Here is a 23,932-nt window from a genome sequence, read left to right as displayed (position 1 = left end):
ACTAGCGCTTGGGTTCCCTCAGCAGTGTGAGCTACGATGGCACTGTCGTCAGCAAAGAGCAATTCCTGTACAAGTATACGCTCTGTTTTGGTCTTCGCCTTGAAGTGTGACACATTAAACAGATCCGCGTTGTGTCGTGTCTGTATATAGACTCCCTCCTCGGTGCTCCTAAAAGCCACTTCTAGCATAGCCTCGAGGTAGAGTGAAAACAGAGTTGAGGCCAAGACACAGCCCTGTTTGACACCTGTGGAGACAGCAAAGTCTTTTGACTGAGCATTTCCGTATAATACATGGGCTTGCATTCCATTGTGGAGAGCTGCAGTCAGCTCTGGGCACCCAAACTTCCGGAGTACCTGCCACAAACCCTCTCTAGACACAGTATCAAATGCCTTACTGAAGTCGATGAATACAGCATAAAGCGGCATGTTCTGTTCTAGACACTTCTCCTGGACTTGACGAGGAGAAAATATCATATCCATTATACTTCTTCCACTACGAAAACCACACTGGGTCTCCGGTAAAGCCTGAGGTGTTATCTGGCTATTAAGTCTGTTTAGCAAGATTCTAGCCAAAATTTTGCAGTGGTCCATATACTGCTTTCAGGCCAGAGTAGAAACCCTTTACGTCGTTTGCGTCAGCTAATACCTGAAGCTCTTGAGATTTGGACTCCTGCCAATCAGATTTTAACTGTCTCGTGTATTGCTGCAACTTCCTCTTTGCCTCTGTTAGCTGAGCCTTGGTCTGTCTAGTGCTCCTTTGCAGCTGTTTGTCTCTTGCTTTGTTTCTATCCTCTATCAGTTTAGTCATTCCTCGGTCACTGTCGTCAAACCAGTCCTGGTGCTTCCTTTCGGTCTCTCTAGTACTGCAAGAGCTGTCTGGTGTGCTATGTTCTTGAGTTCAGTCCATGAACCTTCCAGGTCATTTTCTTTAAGATTATACCTTTCTAGTGCTGTGTCGATCTCTGACTCTAGCTGTTCCTTTACTTTATTGTCCCGGATTCTCACTGTGTTGATCTTTGTAGGTGGTGCAGGGCCGGTTTTTCGGTGCTGTCCCCTGGGTGAGAAAGCTAGCTTCGATCGCAGCATGAGGTGATCAGTAGCGCAGTATGCCCCTCTCATCACCCGTGTGTCATGTACCTCACTGAGATCGTTCCTTCTTGTAATTATGTAATCCAACAAGTGCCATTGTTTGGAGCGTGGATGCATCCAGGTGTTTCTATGATGTTCTTTATGCCGGAAGAAGGTGTTAGTAATGACGAGGTTGAGCTCGGAGCACAGTGATAGTAGAAGTTCTCCATTACTGTTGCATTTCCCAGTTCCGTGGGGACCAATAACTCCAGTCCATTTGTCGGCCTTACATCCTACTCTCGTCTCCAGTCTCCAGCTACCAAAAATCTGTCATCTTTCGGAACTTGGTTAGAGCTTGCCTCAGGTCGCTATAAAACTCCTCTTTGGTTTCCTCTGGATTTGTCATGCTAGGGGCATACACGCTCAAAATAGTGACATATGTGCTACCCTTCAACGGAAGGCGCATTGACATCAACCGGTCGTTGATGGGTTCCGGATCTTGCTCCAGTTGACCTGCAATTGAATTCTTTATTGCAAATGCAACTCCTGCTTCTCTGCGCTCAGCTTCTCCATTGCCACTCCAGAAGAAGGTGTAGCCTTGGTCTACGATACTGTAATATCCTGCTAGTCTAGTCTCACATAGTGCAGTTATATCGATGTTGTATTTATCTAGCTCCTTGGCCACCATTGCAATCTGGCGCTCTGGTCTTGTTGATCTGTTTCGGTCTAGGAGTGTTTGTACGTTCCATTCAACAATTGTCAATTTTTTACATCCTTTTTGACTTTTCACTGTCCGCCGGAGTGGGAGCGGTACAGCGCGGACCTTTTTTCCGGGCGACGTCCGAGCCGGCATCCATTTCATTTCTTTCAACCATATTTCATAGAACTGCAGGCAAGAGTGTTGAAGTGGCACTAGGTTTTGCCTTGTTGCTAGAGCCACTCTCTCGGCAAGTGAGAGTGAGTACCAGCGGCAGGGACAGACCGAGACATGCTGGGTCACTCTGACTGCTGCAGCAGTTGGCCAAAGGATAGGTTTGTTTATCCTCGCCCTTTAGGACACCGCAATTTCCTTGGTTTTCTGTCAGGGTTTGCTCCCTTAGCCTTTGTCCTGTAGGGGGACGGCTGCAAGGCAGCAGAGGGGTGGTAGATGAGCGCAAGACCCAAGGTGCATGCGCTCTTTAGGTAGGTGTTGTTTTTATCCTACCAGGGTGTCTACCCACCCTCCCCCGTCCTGTTAAAGCCAGTGGGTTCTCCGGATTAGTCGCCGGAGAGCTCGACCTTGTGGCAGGTAGTACTGGGTTACAGTGTTTACCAGTAGAAAGCTTGTCGTCCAAAGCCTGACCTGACTGAGTGCAAAAACGTAGAGGCTTAAGTATCGCCACCTGCTGATGGTTATATTTGGATCATTTTACCAGCAATCAAATTTCACAATTGCTTGCTGCTTAAAACAAGATTTCAAATGAAGATTGATATCTACTTCAGTTTAACCGTTCAATGGGCAAGTTCTAAACACTAAATAGTTAAGATACACTCATTTTTTATAAGAAACTGGCTATAAGAAACGAGTACTGGACAGTCAGAAAAAATTAAGAAACTTCAATACTCAAAGCAAAACAAAATTAAGAAACTATTAAATCATGATAGAACTGAGAACAACGAAATTTTGTAAAATCTAAGAACCTGGTTGCCCTGTTGGCTTAGAACTTAAGACACAAGCGATAAAAATAAATTTTCCACATCTAAATACAGCATCAGAACGGAAGCAAATCTCTACACGTGATGAAAAATGTCACGAATATATTTCACAACATCATTCATGACATCATAATTAAGAAACTCTTGAGACCTTTGTTTCTTACAAAAAAAATGTGCGTAGATCATCTTTTGTTATACACACTTTGAAATTCTACTCCATTGTCATCTTGTATTTCCTAGTATCCTACTCCTCCTGTCAGTCTATTGTACTTTAGTTTTTTCAAGAGATATAAATCATGCTATATACTGGCTACTTTTGCAAAGGATAAAACCTGTTCTTGACACTGCATTTTGAGTTATCTGATCTGTTCTTTAAATCGTATTACCCGTTGTTAAATATTTTTATGATCTCCCAAAAACGTCAATCTTGAGAATCATTGCGGCTGATCTGAATTTAATGGTAAAGAGTGAATGAAAGCACTAAAAAAGATTATCAGTTTATCAAAAGTCATATAAATTTCATTTTTTCCGGTTGGAATATGAAGATAAAAATCCAGTTGTCAAAAACTTAAGAAAAATATTTCACTCTTTTTTTCAAAGGGTTGTCCGTTCAAAAAATATGATTTAATTGACTTTTTATGGAAATGTGATTTAATTGTATAAAAAAGTTGAAAAGTTTTTGAGAAAGGTTTGTATTTTTGGGCTAAAAATGACTAGATTGATAGAAATGACACATTATTTCAATATTCTTAAAAATCAGCATCTAGCTCTTAAATTGTTTTGGAAGCCCTGAAATAGTGAGAATTTGTCTGGATATTCATTCGAGTTTAGCTTCTGTGTGTAGTCAAACGGATAAATTTGACCTACAATTGTGTCTTAACTCTCAGAAGAATTTTTGGCCTTTGCTTACCTTATTTTACAACTGCAGTAAATTTGGTATTTGTTCGGGAGACGAAACCTTTTCAGTCCTTTTTTTCGAAACAATACCGTCTTAAACCAATCAGTGTTGCAGGGTCAAAGAACATGCTCATTAATAGCAGTATTCGTGGCCTAAAGGACAAGCAGCTCAACATTTAATCCCCTGGAAAAAACTTGATCCAGCAGGAAACAAATTATTTTTGCAAGAAGGTATGGTCTTAACTTTTAAAGTCGTAATATTTATCAAGTAGTAACACTGGTAAAATTTAGAGAGATAATTTTATTTGCAATCGGAATGCTTGTGGCGGGAAATTCAAGTGTGGACAACAGCAACAACAAAAGCAACGATGAACACAAGTTGAAGATTGTTGGTTTGGGCAAGGTTTAAGAAAGAATCATGAAGGAAATATTTTGTAGAAAAGCTCGTTTACAGCTTAAGGTGATGGTATGCCCCCTTTTCTCCCCATCTTTTGTTTATCTAAACTATGCATGTATTCAAATATTGTAAGAAAGTTCCAAATGACATTAGATTAGGAGCTATACCTCGAAGGCCATTTTGATATTTTTAACGAAGAATTGGAACTTTGAATTGCATACTCAGAGCAACTAGATGGCACTGTTGGTCTACTTTGTGCTCTGTTTGGAAGAAAACTGGTCAGAATGCATCTAAATTGGATACTTAAATAAAAAGTCTTTTGAAGAAATATCCTTTGTAAGTATTAGCATTGATAAACACCAAAATAGGCCAAAGATTCATGTAACAACACTTGAAACAATAAACAGGTTTAACTATGTCACAGAAAAAAATATATATGCAAAGGTCAAAGGATCACTGTCTTGCAAAGTGTGTTCTTTTATCTGTAAGACATAATATAGGTTTACCAAGTACCTACAAATTCATGGTTAAATTTTTTGCTTTGAGAGATTCACTTTACTTTCTTTCTCTGGGTTTTAAATTTTTTGGCATCATTTTGATTTCCAGACCTTTTTGCTTTTATGAATAACCCTTCCTTCTTGCGGATTTCCCTATGGACACTTTTAGTTATCCAGGGAGGACCGGTGTTGTTTTTTGCATATAATTGAATGGAACAAAATCCTCAGTCAGTTTATTGGTAGAATTTTTGAAATTTAATTTGATTGCAGGCAGTTTTTTGTGAAGAAAGCATTATGGTTTAGCTTCCTTGCATTGTTTGTTTCAGGCTGTTTTTCTGTTATCTATTTTGATACTTACAGATTACAGGAGTTCTGAAACATATCAGCTAATGTGTAATATTTCTAGTCCCTTTTAGTCCCTTTCAGGGATACTTTTTATAGAATAAAATGAAATAGCAAAGTATTTTTTGGTTTGTGTAACAAGAGATTTAAAATTTTTACTTTAGTTTCATTCTTAGAATGGTCATCTGGTAACTGGTTTAGGAAAAGCATCATATAACGGGTTCTATATCTCTTTGAATTAAGTGCAACAGTCTTTTAAGGAAAGGAATTTTTCTCTAAAGGAAAGGAAATTTGTAATTGTTACAAGAACGCCCCTTTTATTTGATGGGGAAGCATGGAAATGGTTGTATCGTTGCAGCTCTTGCAAGCATTCCATTGATTTGAAGAACATTACCTCAGAGATTCATTTGGCAAATGATGGCAAGTACAAATTAATTAGATGCCATTCAAGAGTTTAGAAGTAAGAAATTAGATCTATGTAAAATTCCTATGCTAAATTTTCTGGTTATTTTTAATCTTATATTCATCATCATCAGGTACCATCTTCTATCAGAAGGTTGACCACCATGACCCTCCAACTATCCCAAAATCTGAGTTTTGTTTGTTGTCATGGTCATAGATAAATCTTATATTATTTATCATCAAATAACCTACCAGGCAATTCATATAATTTCCTTATAACACCCTTTCTTTTTATCTTTAAATTACCTGATAAAATAGCAGTTGGCAATTATTAATTTCATACCTTGGGAATTTTATGAAAGTTTCGTTTCTAGATCTTTTAAAGCTTCAAGACCCTTGCTTTTACTGCATGACCCCTATCTTCGTCAGCTATTCATTACAGTGCTGAACAGACAGGAAACACTGAGCTGAAGCTATTGCAAACTGGTGCATCAATTAGTGTTATTTGCCTACAAGACAAATTGCTGATGTGCAAAAATTGCAAGTGCCTGCTTGGTTACCATTTGATGTATGACGATGTTCCACTGTACATGCAAGTTGGGGTTTTTAAGGCTAAAGGTACTGAAATATTTGTTTCTTCAAGACTTTTTTTTACTTAACACCTTCTATTGAAAGTGAAGTCACATAATTCTAATTGTCCCCTCGCCCCGTTGGCCTGGTGATGTGCCCTCAGTCTTCTATTTCTCGCAAGGCCTTTGCAATGACGCACTTTTTCTTGAGGATTGTTTGATAAATGTGCGATGCTTTTGACGAACTCTGCTCCAAACATTGGCAAAAATTCTTATCTTTAAAGATTAAATTTCCACTAAATTATTTGTAGCATTTTATTGAAGCTTTTGTGCGCTCAAGGGCGGAGTCATGACGGGGGCCCAGCCCCCCCAGAACCAGAGCAATTAGTACTGGGGCCCTGAAACGCTCAAATTTTTCAGCCAAACATTTTTCCCTTTAAAAGGTTTTTCAAATTTTTCAGCAACTCCAACTCGCAGTTGAAAAAACCTTGAGATTCAGAAGTGAACATTTCCTGTGCACCTCTTCCGTATAGATAAAGAAAATTGATTCCCTTTCACAACTTACAACCGCAGCCACTTTTTTCCCTTGCCAGCAGTTGTGCAGCACAGTAATCTAACATAGTGTTTACAGACTTTTCGTTCCGCACAAATATGCGAAAGCTTGAATTTTGATTGGCGAGATTTGGTAAAAAATTTGCATAACAAAGTGCCCTGCATATTTGTGCGGCACGGGCGACATGCTTAAAAATCATACTGTTTTTCTATATTGAATTAAATCGTAGCATTGTGTGTGAGATCGACCAAGTTCGGTTCTATGTTTATTGTGTAAAGAGAGCAAAATGTATTATCTGTAAGGAGGAAAATGAAAGATTGTGATAAACATGATTGCCTTATTTCAATGACTGAAGACTAAAACTAAATTCTGAAAACCTGACGGTCTTCCGTGCGACCTGTGCGACACCCTGAATCCGCCCCTGATTTACATCAAGAACCATAAAGGATCGTTCTACAAATCAAATTCAGTAAATGTTGCTCTTTCAGTAAACGAGATTGATACTAATTCAGAGAGCACTGATAAAAATTTCAGTACTTTAGCGGTGCTAATAAGCCTGGTGATCACAATAAAATGTATCAGGAAAGTACGTTGTTAAGCACCCACTTAGGGAAACGACGAAAATACCATTTCATTGAGGTTCAGGGTGCTTCCATTGTCCGCTTGGCTATTTTAAGGGCCAATGAGTCGCAACAGCTACCGGTCACACTAGATTTCCAAGCTGCACCAAGTTTCCAAGAAAATATCGAAGCAAAGTCGAGGTAATTGCTAAAAATTGTGAAGACTTTAAAAGTCATTCATATGCTTCTAATAGACATAATTTTACCAACAGTGTGTACTTGAATGAATAAAGGATATCGCAAAAAGACCCAGTTTAATAAGTTCAGTTCAGTTAACTTCAGTTTTGTATGTTAAAATTCCTCTGCTTACAATATCTTACGACAACTACAATGCATTTAGTTGCATAGAATGAAAACAACTTACATAAGTATACTTAAAATAATAGACAATAAATAGCAATTACGTAAAATGTTGATAGCTGGGGAAATTCATTCAGAAGAAACTCTCTCAGTAGATGAAGTAATCGAGGACACAGCAACCTCTTTTATAAAATGGTTTTGAATGCAACTTATCATTTACATGATTAACAGAAAAAAAATTTCGCTCAAGGTTTAATAAATAAAAAAGGTTTTAAGGTTTCTACAAAACAGACAACAGACGATTTTCTATCTATCTACTCGGATATCGTCCAACATTTTGCACTAAAGAAACATACAGACATGATACCATATCACGAAATATTTTTCTGTATTAAGAATTTTCCATAATTACAAAAGCAATAGATAGAAGACAACATTATGCTAACGAAGATACACTGAAATTCAATGTTATGAAGGAATAAAGAAGCCAAAAAGTCCCTTCTTTTGTTCTATCAGTCTAATTGTTTGCTTTATGCTCAAAATTTCGACCAAATACCAATACTTTGCGACCAAATACTTTGCAAAAAGGCGTTAAGCAAATTCCTTTTTTTCGGGATCTAATCGTTTAGACACTTCTTGTGGAAGATTTTCTTTTATTTTGCAGGTTTGTTCCTCGCATCACCAGGAGAAGACTGCTTGAATCATTGCCCAAAAAGACGACTTGTTTGCGTGCGTAAAATCAATCTTAAAAACTCCCAAGCTAAATTTGACCAACTTGGGAAACAGTGCGAAGACAAGACCAGTCAAGCCACGTGGAAAGAAGCTTACCATCCTGCGTTCATTGAAAAGAACAACATCTGTGCAGGTTTCAAATATATACCAGCTCTCATTTCATGCAACGCAACTCCGCCTAGTGATGGGAAAACAAGAAGACTTTGCAACTGTCAGGATTTAGGTAGACTCAGGTTTCGTTCCAGGAGCGGATCCAGACTATAGCAACTGTAGCTCGAGCTATAGTCAAAATCTCAGTGTTTGATTTTCGGAATTCGCATTTGAAAGCAGCGGTATAGGTTATCAAATGCGATTAACAAACATGCACTGATGACAATGTGTCATCACAATGCCTCTCCAGATAAGATATAAAACACTGAGCGGAGAATGGTCTAATATTAAAACTTAGACGAATCAGAAGTTTCGTTCTTTGTTGACAGTAACCAACCAGAATTGAGCTACAGTGGATATTCCGAGCTATAGTCGGTCTGGGGATTTGCTCTGGAAAAGGCATCGAAGACAATGAAACCCGTACTATTATTTTTGGCGCGAGCTATAGTCAAGCTATAGTCAGGTTTGAAAATGGCCTTTTAACCAATAGAATATGAGTATCCACGGTATTTCTCCGCTCTCTGTCCCCTGTAAAGCGACAGTAGACTATTGCTCGTTTTCACATCCTGGGTCCCCTGTAATGTAGCTTCAAAGGCAAGGACCTACTAGGGAATAGACAGGGACGGCGGAACGACCAAGCGGCAAGAGGATGGGGGGGGGGGTAGGCTTAAGTAAAAGGGCTTTTGAAAGATAATTCTCAGCTTCTACAAATTCATACGAAACTGCAATTTTATTATCTGTAGCAGGGCCGCCGGACGCAGGTTTGAACAGGGGGGGCCAAAACGAATAAAAAGGGCACAAATATTTTACTCCGAAAAGTTAGTAAGTGCTAAAAATGGTACAGATTTCACGGTAATTTAGACAATTATAAAAATTATGACACACGTTGGACATAATAATGATATTAATTTTCTTACTTTCATATTTAAACAATTTCGTCCACCTTGGAATTTGCACCATCCCTACTTAAACACAAATTTGTTCACCTCCATGGAATTCTTCACTGTCATAGCAAATTTAATTTGCAACATTGATTAGGTTTATCTCGTCGGTGTTATAAATGAAACAATTTTTTAACTCTCCTTAAACTTGATCCCAGGGGGGGGGGGGGGACTCAGTCTGTTGGTAAAACGTATTACACGTGTGTTCCGAAAAATTCGAAAAAAGATAGAATTCTGGGACATCGAATTTTGAAAATTGGGTTGCATTCTTTACTGATATGATGTTGCAGATAACTTTTTAGATAAATCAATGGCATATTGAAGTACAACAAATTTTGCAATACGTCTAGTCTTGTATATTGTTCTTATTCTAGATAAGAAATTTAAGTCTTTGTTAGCATGTATTCATTGCAGGGACACAACTTTTTCATTTCTTCATAAAAAAATCGAACACAATGTTGTGAAGCAAGCAATATGTTGCAGTTATAGTTTTACAGATGTCTGATTTTGTTAATTAATATATATGTTAAGAACCACAAGGGATTGTTGTTGAAATCAAATTTAGTGAACTCTGCTTTTTAAGTTACCTATTCATAAGTTTAAGAAAAATAATGCTTCTAACATGAATTGGTATCAGAAATTCTTGCTCAAGCTTGAATAATATCAGTGAAAAGAGTTACACAATTTTGGCAGAGTCACAAAATAAGGTACATTTTACGCATCCCAGAATCAGAAATAGGGCTCCAGTTTCTACTTTCAAGAACACACACGATAAACATTGGACCAACTGACTGTGCCCGCCGGGGACTTGACCGGACCTTTCACTAATGCGTTTTCGCAGTTGCTATTGTTCATCACAGGAGCTTGCGCTTTTTGCATCAAGACCAAGTAAAAATTTAGAAAATTTTCAATGAATGGTCCTCCAACAACGTCCAGAGTTATGTTATTTCACTTAGTTTGTAAAGGCAGAATATCTGGCATTGAAAAAATACACGCAATGTATTTCAAAAAGGGGCACTTATTTATACTTTTTGCAAACAGGGGGGGCCTGTGCCCCCGTGGCCCCCCAGGCTCCGGCGGCCCTGTGTAGGTATCTTCAACATTGGCTAACTTTCGGCACAAGGAATTATTTTACATGTTTTGAGAAGTTCAGAATTTCATTTGAATCTCTCTGATTATTACAATTGGCCAGTTTCAAGGGAACTTTATTAAAAACAACCCTTGCCCCTTCTGTCAAAGGGCAAAAGGGGCGGTTGTACCCCCACACCCCCTTCTCTGGCGTCCCTGGAAATAGAAAAAGGATGTTCGAAGGAATATTTATGAATACGATGCAACTATAAACACACATGGTTTATCATTTGCCCATATAGTGGGCGTGTCCCACAAGCAAGGAGGGCGTGGTTTCGATGCCAAAAGATTTGAGCTATAGTCACCAAAAATCCTGGATCCGCCACTGCGTTCACGAACCTCTTCCTGTTTCATATCAAAAATATGAAATTTCATACCCGAGTCAATTTTAGTGCTACAATGCCTGTTTGATTGTACATCTGATTTTAAGACATGCAATCTAGAATAGAAGTGGCAATCTGGGATAGGAGTATCCATGGTTTAAGCAATATCTGTCTTGTGATTGAGGTTTTAATTATCTATATGCCAAAATTGTTTTTGTAGATGATGTTGGATTTTCTTCTTGGGCATCTTGGAGTTACTGCTCAAATTCATGTGGCGGTGGGAAGCAAACATCAAGGAGAGACTGCCTTCTTCCACAAGGAGGCTGCAAAGGGGATAACTGGCAGACACGTGATTGCAACACTACTCCTTGTCCAGGTGATTACTGTTAAAAAGATTTACCTGTTTGAAATTATTTTCAGAATATGACCTCAACATAAATCTATTTATGGTATTTACCAACATATTATACGCCAGCTACTGTGTATCGATAATACTTTTATTATTGAATTTTGTTGTATTTTTTCGAGTTTCAGATGACTTGGAAAACTTAGAAAATTGACTTTCATCTGTGTTAGAGAAAATGGCTCTATAAAGTGGAAATAATTAGGATTGCAGTGCACGAAGAAGTTTCTTCAAATTCTGTTTAACATCTTCTAGTTAATGGAAACTGGGGCCAATGGTTAACTTTCTCTACGTGCAATAAAACTTGTGGCTACGGCTTTCAACACCGACACCGAAGATGCGATAATCCAGCTCCCTCCAACGGCGGAGAGGACTGCTATGGGCAATCTGTTGAAGAAATGGAAGGCTGTAACCCCCATTTGTGTCCTAGTAAGTTAATTGTGTCATTTATCAGTCAAAAATATTTTCTTAGTTACTGATTAAATATTGATTTCATGTATCTATCAGAATTTACGCATATCATTCTTTGCATTGCAGGCAGGTGGGAACAGTATTACTATTATTCAGAATTTATTTTGGTAGGTAGGTAGTACTTGGTTACAGTGTTCAACAGTAGCAAGCTTGTCGTCCAAAGCCTGACCTGACTGAGTGCAAAAACGTAGAGGCTTTAAGTATCGCCACCTGCTGATGGTTATGTTTGGATCATTTGCCAGCAAACAAACTTCACAATCGCTTGCTGCTTAAATCAAGATTCCAAATTGAGATTGATATCTGCTTCAGTTCAACCGTTCAATGGGCAAGTTCTAAACACAAAATTGTTAAGATAGATCATCTTTTATTATACACACTTTGAAATTCTACTTCATCGTCACCTTGTATTTCCTAGTATCCTACCCCTCCTGTCAGTCTACTATACTTTAATTTTTTCAAGAGATGGAAATCATGCTATATACTGGCTATTTTTGCAAAGGATAAAACCTGTTCTTGACACTGCATTTTGAGTTATCTGATCTGTTCTTTAAATCGTATTACCCGTTGTTAAATATTTTTATGATCTCCCAAAAACGTCAATCTTGAGAATAATTGCGGCTGACTCTGAATTTAATGGTAAAGAATGAATGAAAGAACTAAAACAGGTTATGAATTTTACCATATATACTTCAATTTTCTTCAGCTAGAATATGAAGATGAACATTTTAGTTCATCTTTTTATGGAAATGTGATTCAATTGTATAAAAAACATTGAAATGTTTTTAAAGGGGTTTGTATTTTTGGATTAAAATAGCTAGATGAATAGAAATGACACTATTTCAATGTTCCTGAAAATCATCTTCTAGCTCTTAAATTGTTTTGGAAGCTCTGAAAAAGTGAGAATTTTTCTGGATATTCATTTACGTTTATCTTTTATGTGTAGTGTAGACTCTCTAAAGAAATTTCGGCCTTTGTTAACGTTTTTGTACAACCGGTAGGATGCTTGTTGTTTAGAATTGTGGTACGTTTTGGTTGGTGCAATTCTTTAATTATAACGACCTCTGGCGGTAAAAATCAAATCCAATCTTGAATGAACATTGATTTTCGACAATATGATTTCTCTATTGCGGAAAATATAACTGTACCGCCTGTTAGCTGCCACCATGAATGTTAGGTCAGCGACATCGTCAATATCTACAGTTATTCAAGGTTCTTGTTTGCAGAACGTTGAAAGCATACTCAACAACGTTTTTGTAGCAGACGAAAAAGATGGGAAATATTAAGATGGTCATACTTGAGGTATGTCAAATTTGGTTTAAATCAATACTTGTTGTTAATATAAAACATACATGTATCTTGGGCAACTTATTAATTTGTATAGCCTTTACTGATTTACGTGTTTTTATTGTTGTTTATTCTCGGCGTATTGCGGTGTTTCATATTTGCTACATTTTTATCGACTTTTCGCCACAAGAACTCCTTGGGGCCCGTCGAGCAGCCTGCTACAGTGGCCTTTTCTTCATTCACACAACTTATTAATTGCATTCTCAAAATAAGCTTGCCAGTCCCTGGTCTTAAGTGACTATTGCAAAAATGCAGTTGAATGTTCCAGCTGTCTCGCAAAATATTAGTCACAAGAAACAAGACATTTTATATTGTATTTGATCAATTATACAATTATAATATTCTGGTCATTTTCATTTCTGTGGATACTTCAGAATAAGCAACTTTTTCTGTTGTCCTATAAAAACTAGCTTTGATTGCCAACGCGCCTTCGTTTGTTATGCAAAGGACGCCAAATTTGAAGCTGTTTAGTGTCTGGGACTCTTTTATAGAAGATGCCATATCCTAGATCCAAGAAAACATGCACTTTCAATAACATACCCTGTTGTTTTTGGTTTCGGTGCAAAATATTTATGCAGCTTCGAAGGTGGTAAGGTACATCTTTCAGAACGAAAATTTGTTTCATGAAACTAGGATTGAGATGACATATATATTTCAACAAATATTCATTCACCGCAGTTTTTTGCTCGCTGTCTCCTAACTTTTTTGTACTGTCCGCAAATGGGAAAGAAAATAAAAGCCAAATTGACTTTTTTGTGTAAAAATATTGTCCGTTAATTAGAGTGTCTGCTAATTAAGTGTCCACTTTTTAGAAAGTTTTTTATGAGACTTTGACCAGAAAACCATCGGGGAAAATAATTTGTCCGCTAATCGGAGGTGTCCGTCTTTTAGAGTGTCCGTTAATTGGAGGGAATACTGTAATAACATCGAACAGAGACTGGTCGACAGTAGGGAGCTAAAAAGAAGCAAAATTGAAACATTCACAATAAAGTTGGCTTAAGACAGGTTTTACATATTTGGTATTTGTTCTAAAATGTAAGAACCAGGCTAAAAGAATAGTAATTCATTAGCAAGACTGAGTTTCTTCATTTGCTCTATCACAGTCGAGTTGCAACGGCTTAAACTGATTCTGCACTTTTGAGCTGATTTGGAAACGGACAAGCAAGCAGGCTCTTGTTGTCTGAAGCCATGCATGAAGCTACTTTTAACATAGAGTATTGCTTATCTTATGTAACAGGAAATTATTTGGCTGCCTATTAACATTTAATTTGGAAACCTGTTGAGATTTATTACCTTTATATGAACCTTCAATGCAGTGGTCAGACGTGTGATTAGAAAGGTGACCCGGTGTCACGACGGTAAATAGTAACTAAGGTAAATACTCTTTTTTACGCCGGTTATAATAGTATTCAAACAGTATGAATAATAGCAGATAAAATGAAGGTCATTTAAGCATGTCTATGTTGCACTGGAATACAAATTGCTTCAGGGTGAGCAGCAGGGATTAATTTAAGGGGCCGTAATTTAGTCTATAGCCATACACAGTACACAAGAAACTGCCTAACAGCAATTTTTAAAACTTGAATAATCAAACGTAAAGGCCATCCATCACTTTGAACCTTGGGAACATTCCCGAAAATTTCCAGATGTCATGTTTCAGAATGTTTGAAAAATGCACTGTTAGCAAAATTGTGACCCTCGAATTTTTCACATCTGATGATTTCATCAGAAAGAGCTTGCAAAACTGAGTAAAAATACCTGTTAGGCAAGAAGTCATCTTACCTATAAGCAAAATTTATGGCCGTTGAAACGTTCGTTTTGTTAAAAAACCTACTTTTCTGAAGTCTAACAACTGAAACTTGGTTTCCTTGCGTAATTTGACGTACTGAATAGTTTGAGGTGCAGCTCCAGATTTAAAACATCACAAAAAGCTACTTAGAGACTTTGGTACTTGCACCCAGGCTACTGTTGGGTATCGCAGTATAACCTTATCGCTATGCAAGTTGTACTAATGAAACTTTGTTTTCTTGCGTAATTTGACGTGCTGAAGAGATTGAGATGCAGCTCCAGATTTAAAACATCACAAAAAGCTACTTAGAGACTTTGGTACTTACACCCAGGCTACTGTTGGGTATCTAAGGTCAATATTTCTTTCTTTTAAGTCCGCTATTCATTCTTTTCAGATTCTCATTTTCCTGGCTGTGATACACGTGTCACCTTGCTGCTGCTTGGCATTGGACGTAAACAGATTTTATGGTAATGTCTTTCGAGCTTCTTAATCAGCTGTTTTTTGCTAGGGTTGCAGGAAAGTGCGAAGAATGAGTGCACTCTTTTCGTTTAAGAGGCGTTTGGACAGAAGAACGGTATTAAAAACAATAGAAACATCGGTAGTCACGATATGCTCGTCACAATATACACTTTTGCTCTGGAACCGAGACTCAAACGTTGGCTTTTTCCCTTGATGAAGATACACCGACAAGTATAATTCGATTTAGATACATAGCAAATTCGACTTCAAATGTAATAAATATTAAAAAAAGAAACCAATTGAAAAAGATTTGAGGCAGAAATTTCTTAAACAGCCAAGACAAATTCCTGAAAGAAGAGACGTTCTCACACCTTCTATGACAGGTGACCTGCCTCATGTTACTTTGATTTCATTTTTCTCAACCTGAGGTCGATATAGATGCACGCTCTAGTTGGCTAAAATCAAATTTTTAGAAACTGCATGATAATGTGCCTCAAGATGTTGCCTTTGCTTCAACGCAAAAACATCACGTAAAAACAATGTTTAGTTTAAGTACCTGTAGGTGACACTGTTTAGAGCAGGTCAATATTTCTACTTGCCCTTACTCGAAATTGCTTATCCTATTTGGTGAAGGAATTGGGATGCCAAATGCCAACGTGTATTAGAGTTTATGGTTCAAATCATAAACCATGCAACCTGTGATAAACCTTTTAGACGATAGTGCCTTTTTAAGCCAGTTGTTTGATTATCACTTTTTCACTTTTCAACGTTATGTGATCGATGAAATCAAATTTCTTTTAGATGACTGTATAGTACGGATGGGAGAAAAAGGTTGCTGCAAAGAGGTCTTTCATCACGATTATAGAAACCGCCGGTCATGCTATGTGGAGCGTATTTTGCAAAGTGGTTTTTGTCAGTTGAAAGGACAAACCGACCTAACGTACAACTGTCCAATGAATATAATGCCAGGTAGATAAATACATTTTCCAACTTTAAATAAAATTTAGGCCATGTTATTGAGCCAGCTATGATGATAAAAAAATTTCTCTATGATAGTAAATATATTTTTTCAAAAAACGTAACAAAAGTTGGTTTGATATAATGCTCAGGCTGAAATCAAATTAATTGCTTGCCCAGTGAAAGTGCTGGGATCATAATATGCTTCTCTAAGTTTGTTATTTTTTTGTAAAACTCTTGTATTTTATGCTCTCAGTGAAATTATCAATTTTTTAAGAACGCCGCAATCTGATAACATCTCCCATTCAAACATAATACTACAGCAAAGACCTCCCTCCAAAAAAAGACTCTAAACTTTTAAATTGAGAAAAAGAAAGGCAATCGTGTCAATTTCGGCTAGGTAATGGATAAAAAAAGCCTCTTTTCATATCTCAGAAACTGATTTATTGGTTTTTTATAAATAGTTTCACTTAAAAGCCAAATGATTGCTCGAAGTATAAATCTTAATGGTTGTCGCTTGAGCCAACTGTCGAATGAAAAAGTGCTTCAAGTCTATGCCGCATCTAATCTATTGGCATGACAACATCTACAGAGTTATTCGCAATGTTTCTGTCATTGTGCTATGAATGAGGAACGATTCACTATTGCAAAAAGCAAACGAGACGTCCACCAAAGCAAAAGGATAAACTATCGTTTTCTTGGTTAAAGCATTGTATGACCAAAGGTGTACAAGATATCGGTTGATTCATTTGTTCCTCTTGCGTCTTGTTGCTTTAAGATCCGTTGTTTTGATCAAACTTCTTGAATATGTAGGTTTGTCTTTGTTTCTTTTTATTGATGTGTGTAAATTTTGTTTTAAATCCCACCAGATGCAGGATTTGCCCATCCTCTCGGTATGCAGAGTGGCAGAATTCGAGCCAGCCAACTGAGTGGGCCTAACAATGCAGACAAAATGGCACTGACAAAGGCTCGACTTTTCGGACAGGACGGCTGGAAGCCGGATGATTCTTACTTGGGATCAGTTACTACAACACTTGCTTCTGAAACCTTGCCAACATTGCAGGACGAACCAATCTACTTCATGGTTACTTTCACAAGAATGAAGAAAATTTCTTACTTTCTTATATCCGACACGCGATGGAGCTCGGATGATTATGATCAGACGTTCTATATTATTTACAACGACACGCAATGGAAGAACTACGGATCAGCGCAGCCTGAGGTGTGAAGATCTATCATATGATTATATTGACACAAATCACCGATTTAGCAACTTTGGCGCTTATTAAATTTGTATGCTGTCAGGATGGGCCCTCATTTGGACATGGCGCTTATTCGTGTCCTGGGCACGGTCAAATATTTATCAGTCGCATAAAGATCACACTATAAGAACTTAGCGTTATTCAAGCGCGATTGTAGAAAAAGATAACAGGAAAGACGCACTAGGCTACCGCTATCATACTATTAGTCTTTTCAAAAGAGACATATTAATTGCAAAAATTTGCATATGTAAATAAAGGGAGGCCACGGTAGCAGGCTGCTCGACGGACTCCAATGGAATGCTTGCGGTGAAAAGTCGATAAAAATGTAGAAAATAAGGACATGGCCGATATTACCAAAATATTTTTCCTAAGTGTAGATGCTAATTCGGATTGGGTGCTTTTCAGTCCATGGTAATTTACAGCGTTCCATAATTTGTAAGTCAGCGTTAGGCAACTAGATGCGAGTCATATAACAGGTATTCTCCGGGATATCCAGTAAGATCACGCTAACACCATTGATCAAACTTTTCAAATGAATAGAGCTTCGTATTCTGAATACATAGAGAAATACTCTTATGCTGGACGAACTCCTTTGTCATCCCAATTTACCCTTGCCAGGTCAAGGAACAAACCTGATTTAATTTCATTAATTCTATTTATTATCACTATATGCAACTTAAATTACTGTAAGTATGAAGGTTTTATGTAGTGGTGATTATTTATTTAATTCATTAAATATTTGATGGAAAGTGCAGGGATTACACTCTTTTTTTATAAAATCAATTCTATAAGAACACGAGCCTCAAAATTGATCAAAAGTTAAGAACAAATTAAGAACAAGCTTAGGCTGAGCTATTGTAAAATGCAATTTTAACAACGTTTTGTCTCAATAACGAGGGTTTTTAGCCATGTGTGATTGCTTCTTTGGTAAATATACAAACTTATCGGCAAATGAAGGTTGTCTCATTCATTTTGTTGGCAAATGAGGCCTGAACACCTCCTTAGAGCGAAATAGCCTGCAATCGCACTGCTTGCACCCTCTTAATTTAAGAATAAATTAAGATCAACCCGGCCTCAGATTTTCGAAAAAATTAAGAACAGTCAACCTGAAATTGAAATTAATAGTTCTGATAAAAAAGAGTGTATTTAAAGTTTGATAATTGAAGATCGAAGCAATTAATTTATCTCTAAAATAAGATCAAAAAAGTTAAGAAAGAGTTAATAATGGTTCTTCTTTCAAAAGAAAAAGTTTTGCTAAGACAATCAAAATAAGAAGGCTTCAGGGCTCGATCCTTGTCTTTTTTTGCACTTTCATTTGTCTTCTAGTGTCTCCTTAACCCTGTTGACTGGTGCCGTCGCCTTTAGTTTATTTTGTCTAAAATAATGTTCTAAGTTTATTTTGCCGTTAGCATTAACTTCAACATCTTAACCTTTTTTAACAGGAACTAAATTGTGAACAAATTTTTGGAGCTAAGTCGCAGACCTGCCGTCATATCCTCAAGCCTTTTCTGGCCTTTTCTGTAAAAGTCATAGCAAAGAATTACAAAATGGAGTTCAAGCCACTGTGGAGAATGGAGTTTGGAGGTCTCGATTACATGGAAGGTTTGTGTGAGGTTTTTCATCAAGCCTAAAAAGGGACAGCAGTTTAGTGCGTGCCAGGAAACGGACGAATTTTCGGAGTGATAAATTTTAGGGTTTGGATGAACTTGTATCAAAGTTTAATGTGTTAAAACGATGAAGGTGCACATCACCATGAGCCCGTCCTACTTCAAGGCAGAACAATGATACCTTTGAGGGATTGGCAGCAGGGCTCCAGCCAGGACCGAATTGAGGCTCTACGGGGCCCTAGGCTAAAATTATTTTCGGGAACCTTTCAGAGTGACATTGTAATGACGTCACAAAATACATTTCTGAAGATTAATAATTTTAAAACAAATGCGAAAACCATTTTCTGTTTTAGATTGAATGTATCTTAGCCACATACATGAGTATAGGTTTTCTCCTATCAAAGCACTAAACATTGGTTTTGATTCTTACATGCATGTAATTTAGATTTAAGTTTCATGGATTCCACAACAATAATGACAAAATATCACTTAGAAGAAATATTAGAATATCATATTTATAAAATCTTTATAATTAACGATAATGTCGTGTAGGACCCTTAGACTTGCCTATTGGACACTGCAGTGTACAAGAATCTGTTCAGGTTCTTTTTTGTGTTTAGGACATGAGTGTTCTGCATCAGTTTACAATTTAAGATGTTATTGAAGTTTATTAGCATTTGAATTATTAGAATCATTGAACGGCAAGAAAGTATAAAGGACAAAGACGACACAATATTTGTTTTTAATGTATAGTAAGATAGAACAATGGATTTTTATTAGGAATTTAGAGTGCTATACTTTGTATATAGCTTTCAAGGAGCCATTATTCGCAGTTTTTGTTGAAATATCTTTTAGTAGCACTCTCTTAAATTTGCAACGTGTGTTTTTCCAAATCTTTACGCTTTAAAACAGTAAATTTTTTCGGTAGTTCTTACTGCTTGTATCGGCAAAATTATTACTTTTGGTAATCTTAGGTGATTTTTTTTAAAGAAGTTACAAAATGTCGGTCTACCGTTGCTTTTGTTAATGCCATTCACAAAGATAGTTTGCACATTCAGCCTTTTATAGCAGTCGTGGAATTTTCGAAATTAGGGGCCTTGAATCAGCTTCTCTTTGAATCAAGCAAAATTAACAGTTATCCATTACACTCTTTTTTTTATAAGAACAAGTAAATTTGAGTTCAGGCTGACTGTTTTTAATTTTTTCGAAAATCTGAGGCTGGATTGTTCTTAATTTGTTCTTAAATTAAGATGGGTCTAAGCAGTGCTATTACTAGCTTTTTCGCTCTAAGGAGGTGTTCACGCCTCATTTGCCAACAGGGTGAGTGAGACAGCCTTAATTTGGTGACAAATTTGAATATTCACCGAAAAAGCACTCACACATCGCTGAAAATCCTCAATTTTGAGAAAAAACGTGGTTCAAAATTGCATTTTGCAGAAGCTCAGCCTCACCTTGTTCTTAATTTGTTCTAAACTTTTGACCAGTTTTGATGCTCGTGTTTTTTTAAAATTGTTCTTATAAAAAAAAGTATAGCGAAACTTCAAATGGCCATTTGACATAAAATATGCAACAGATTCAACTTTACCTGTTTTGAAAATTTAGAGACATTTTATCGTGTTCTTTCTGCTCATGCGTGCAAAATTAAAGATTCGAAAATTAAATCTACAAACTTATCAGAAATGGAATTGTCTTTATAGATCATCTTTTCTTGTACAGAATCGCTAGTAAAAAGCTAACCAAAACAACTCAATCTACCACCTATGGTTCTATCAACTAAAAAAGTTATAAATACGAAGAATATATTTTTATTCTGAAACCGTTTTAGGTGACAATTATTGGCCTATGGATAAGATCATGCATCGAAGTGGTAATACGAACGCTGAAATTCCAGACGAGCGCGGAAAGCTTGTTCTAGTGACCGACATTGTCCCACATTCTGGCTCATCGACAAGCTTTACATATCTTGATGACTTGAGGTCAATAGCCAGCCCTGGAGCATCGCCTACTGCTAACGTGTTATTTACTGGTAACGCCAACACATGCCCCTTTGAGCCAAGAACATGTGTGTTTGGACTGAGCAGTTGCTTTTGGATGCAGAGTAAGTATGCTCGTGACACTTTTACATTAGCTAAATACACAAGCTACATAATTGAAAATCACAAGTGACGACTTGCACGCATGCTATAGCTAGCTATAGCCTGCGTGAAACTAAATTGTTGCCCTTTAACAATCGCAACACCCTTGCTTATGCACCCTTGCTTATGCACCCTTGCTGTTGCAGCACCCTTGCTGTGGCAGCACCCTTGCTGTAGCAGCACCCTTACTGTAGCAGCACCCTTGCTGTAGCAGCACCCTTGCTGTAGCAGCACTCTTGCTGTGGCAGCACCCTTGCTGTAGCAGCACCCTTGCTGTGGCAGCACCCTTGCTGTAGCAGCACCCTTGCTGTAGCAGCACTCTTGCTGTAGCAGCACCTTTGCTGTGGCAGCACTCTTGCTGTAGTAGCACCCTTGCTGTAGCAGCACCCTTGCTGTAGCAGCACCTTTGCTGTGGCAGCACTCTTGCTGTAGCAGCACCCTTGCTGTAGCAGCACCCTTGCTGTAGCAGCACCCTTGCTGTAGCAGCACCCTTGCTGTAGCAGCACCCTTGCTGTAGCAGCACCCTTGCTGTAGCAGCACCCTTGCTGTAGCAGCACCCTTGCTGTAGCAGCACCCTTGCTGAAGCAGCACCCTTGCTGTAGCAGCACTCTTGCTGTAGCAGCACCCTTGCTGTAGCAGCACTCTTGCTGTAGCAGCACCCTTGCTGTAGCAGCACTCTTGCTGTAGCAGAACCCTTGCCGTAGCATCCTTGCACTTTCACACGCTAATCCTTTGAAATGAGCTAATTTCCTTTTTGCTTCGAAGGGACAGCTGCTTATGGAACTGTCATGAGCACCTCAGATGCTTCGTCAAAAGGATTCTCAGTTTCATGGCAAATGAACGGTGTCTTAAAATTCAGTATTCATTCGGGCGATAAAACCTGGGAGGCTGGAATCACCATGTCAGATTGCTCTTCAAGCTCGAGCTGTAACTCAGAGGCAAAATGGATGCATGTCGCTGCGGTCTGGGACAAAACGAATTTGACATTGTACGTAAATGGAAACCATACGAGGACTGATGTTGGAATAATTGATTCAAGATCGGGTGTGTCATCAAGTTTTCAAGTATGGAGACTTCTGGAACTTAGAGAAATTCGCTTGTGGGACTACATTTTATCAAGTGACGACATCAAGAATGTTTATAATGAAAGTAAGCATAATCAACTTACCTTTCATATATCTCTTCATTTGAACGGTTGACAGTATTGCAGTTTGAGTCTGCCGAGCGGTCATTATAAGCATTGAATCATGGTAAACAGGCCTTCTCTATAGATTGTCATTAATCAGTACGCCTTTTCTATAGATTGTCATTAATCAGTACGAGGCAACTTTAATGATGACTCAGCGCATTTGGGTACACCCTCTCCTTTTATCATGAGCTAGTACCTTAAATGCCAACGGTCTGACACAATTGTGATCACAAATCTCTTTAAAGCAAACTTTGCAGCTTTCTTCCTGTTGCTTGCAGCGTCGGTTCAATTTTCAGCGTTGCTTAATTCAAGTTTAGAATTCAACAACTTGCAAACGATTCCAATGTAATAAGCTAGATATTAAAATTAATGGATATGCCAATGAAAATTAAAGGCATTTGACATGCATAAGTACAGCGAATCCAAAAATAACTCGATCAGAGCACGCGCGTTTGAAAGGAATTTCGAAACTACTCACGTGAAACCATCCTAGTGTCTCGCCGATTGGCAGAAAGGCGGAAATTGTTCACATGTTTTTCTCTGGGCGTAATTCAATTGGTCAACACATGGAGGTCAAGTGGCTGTAAGCCACTTTTATCTGTGTCGAATGCCTTCATTATAGCTATAAAGGTAAGTAGTAGCGGTGATGAGAAAGAAACAGATGGTATACAGAGGATTTTAAAGGACCAACCAACTCAATAGATGGACCAACGGAGAACAGTGCACCCTCGATAGCTCCTTTATCCAAATAAACGTGATCTTCCAAATCTACCTAAATGGGCAAAAATTTTATAGCACATACCGCAAGCACAACAAGTTGAAAGATATATCGACGACCATTTGAACTACTTCGTTATTTCAACTTACTGTATTACCCCAGCCAATGGTAATCTGAGCCACTGATAATGGAATTTTGTTCTCTTTTCTTTCTCTTAGATGATTCACATACGGTGTTGTCTAAAAAAATTAAGAATATATATAAGCTCAAAAACATTTCTTGAGAACATCGCGGCTCATCAAATTTCATGGTTAACTTTTGAAAACGAAGCCCATTGAACTGTAAAAAGCACTTAAATATGCAATGTTTCCATTTGTTGTATTATATTGTAATGAATGCTTTCATGAAAAATAATGCTCTATCTTTTTATAAAATAAATGTCTTATGCTTTACTTTGTTGCATGCATCTAGCAGAACAGTTAAATCAATTAAACGCTTTGATAAATACGCTTCTACGTTTCATAAACGGGATTGATAAAAACATTTTTTATATTGTATGAAATCTCCCACGTTTTATCTACGTATTCTCTTTTATCAAGTTTAAACCTACGGTCAAAATGTATTGCGCCACTTCGAAGTATATTACTTCTCAGCTTTCAGCACCACGAGTTAACCCTGGGAAAATGATACCATCGTTGAGTTTGGTTGCTGTGTGCTAAAGGTGCTCTAAAGGTCTTTTGATGCACGAGAAGCAATGAAATATTTAAGGGAAACCGTCCAAACGCTAGACAAAGTTAGGGTTAAAAGCACAACTTCCATGACCCCATTGGCATGAAAATATACAATCTGATTTAAAAGTAGATAAATTTTGACACTAACAAGAATTGACAGAACAAAACCAGTTACCTTGCAAGGAGCAGTTCTTCGCAAACACCAGTTTTAAGCAACAAAAACCAATGGTCCACTTTCCATTACAAACAATGGC

At 37.7% G+C, this 23,932-nt stretch overlaps 3 protein-coding genes across 6 annotated transcripts in view; 2 read left to right on the top strand and 1 right to left on the bottom strand.

The window, feature by feature from the left end:
* The first annotated feature begins 321 nt into the window (after window positions 1-321).
* Window positions 322-12,704, top strand: LOC148960331 (thrombospondin-1-like). 4 transcript variants are annotated; one of them, XM_089114120.1, is made up of 6 exons: window positions 322-5,315; window positions 5,672-5,915; window positions 8,004-8,294; window positions 10,834-10,989; window positions 11,272-11,445; window positions 11,599-12,704. In XM_089114120.1, exons 2-6 carry the CDS (start codon window positions 5,825-5,827, stop codon window positions 11,604-11,606), a joined length of 720 nt encoding a protein of 239 aa, XP_088970246.1. In that variant the 5' UTR covers window positions 322-5,315; window positions 5,672-5,824; the 3' UTR covers window positions 11,607-12,704. The 4 variants fall into 4 exon arrangements, with proteins under 4 accessions (XP_088970246.1, XP_088970250.1, XP_088970244.1 ...); XM_089114124.1 differs by lacking the exon at window positions 11,599-12,704 and having other exon boundaries at window positions 8,004-8,204; window positions 11,272-11,583; XM_089114118.1 differs by lacking the exon at window positions 11,599-12,704 and having other exon boundaries at window positions 11,272-11,583.
* On the bottom strand, window positions 1,384-1,929 carry LOC148960332 (protein CFDP2-like). The gene has a single exon (XM_089115478.1). The coding sequence runs from the start codon at window positions 1,927-1,929 to the stop codon at window positions 1,384-1,386; it is 546 nt and encodes a 181-aa protein (XP_088971604.1).
* Window positions 12,705-12,710: 6 nt separating the features above from the next.
* Window positions 12,711-23,932, top strand: part of LOC135690773 (uncharacterized) — a 75,336-nt gene continuing 64,114 nt past the window's right edge. Inside the window, exons 1-7 of the mRNA XM_065208430.2 lie at window positions 12,711-12,786; window positions 15,015-15,087; window positions 15,881-16,048; window positions 16,906-17,258; window positions 18,741-18,900; window positions 20,731-21,003; window positions 21,806-22,189. Coding sequence (XP_065064502.2) covers window positions 12,757-12,786; window positions 15,015-15,087; window positions 15,881-16,048; window positions 16,906-17,258; window positions 18,741-18,900; window positions 20,731-21,003; window positions 21,806-22,189 — 1,441 coding nt within the window. The 5' untranslated portion in view covers window positions 12,711-12,756. The remainder of the gene's footprint in view (window positions 12,787-15,014; window positions 15,088-15,880; window positions 16,049-16,905; window positions 17,259-18,740; window positions 18,901-20,730; window positions 21,004-21,805; window positions 22,190-23,932) is intronic.

The sequence above is a fragment of the Rhopilema esculentum genome, chromosome 4 (genome assembly GCF_057945365.1).
Source record: "Rhopilema esculentum isolate cy_ngs chromosome 4, ASM5794536v1, whole genome shotgun sequence".
Classification (NCBI taxonomy): domain Eukaryota; kingdom Metazoa; phylum Cnidaria; class Scyphozoa; order Rhizostomeae; family Rhizostomatidae; genus Rhopilema; species Rhopilema esculentum.
This window is presented reverse-complemented; position numbering and strand designations above follow the sequence as displayed.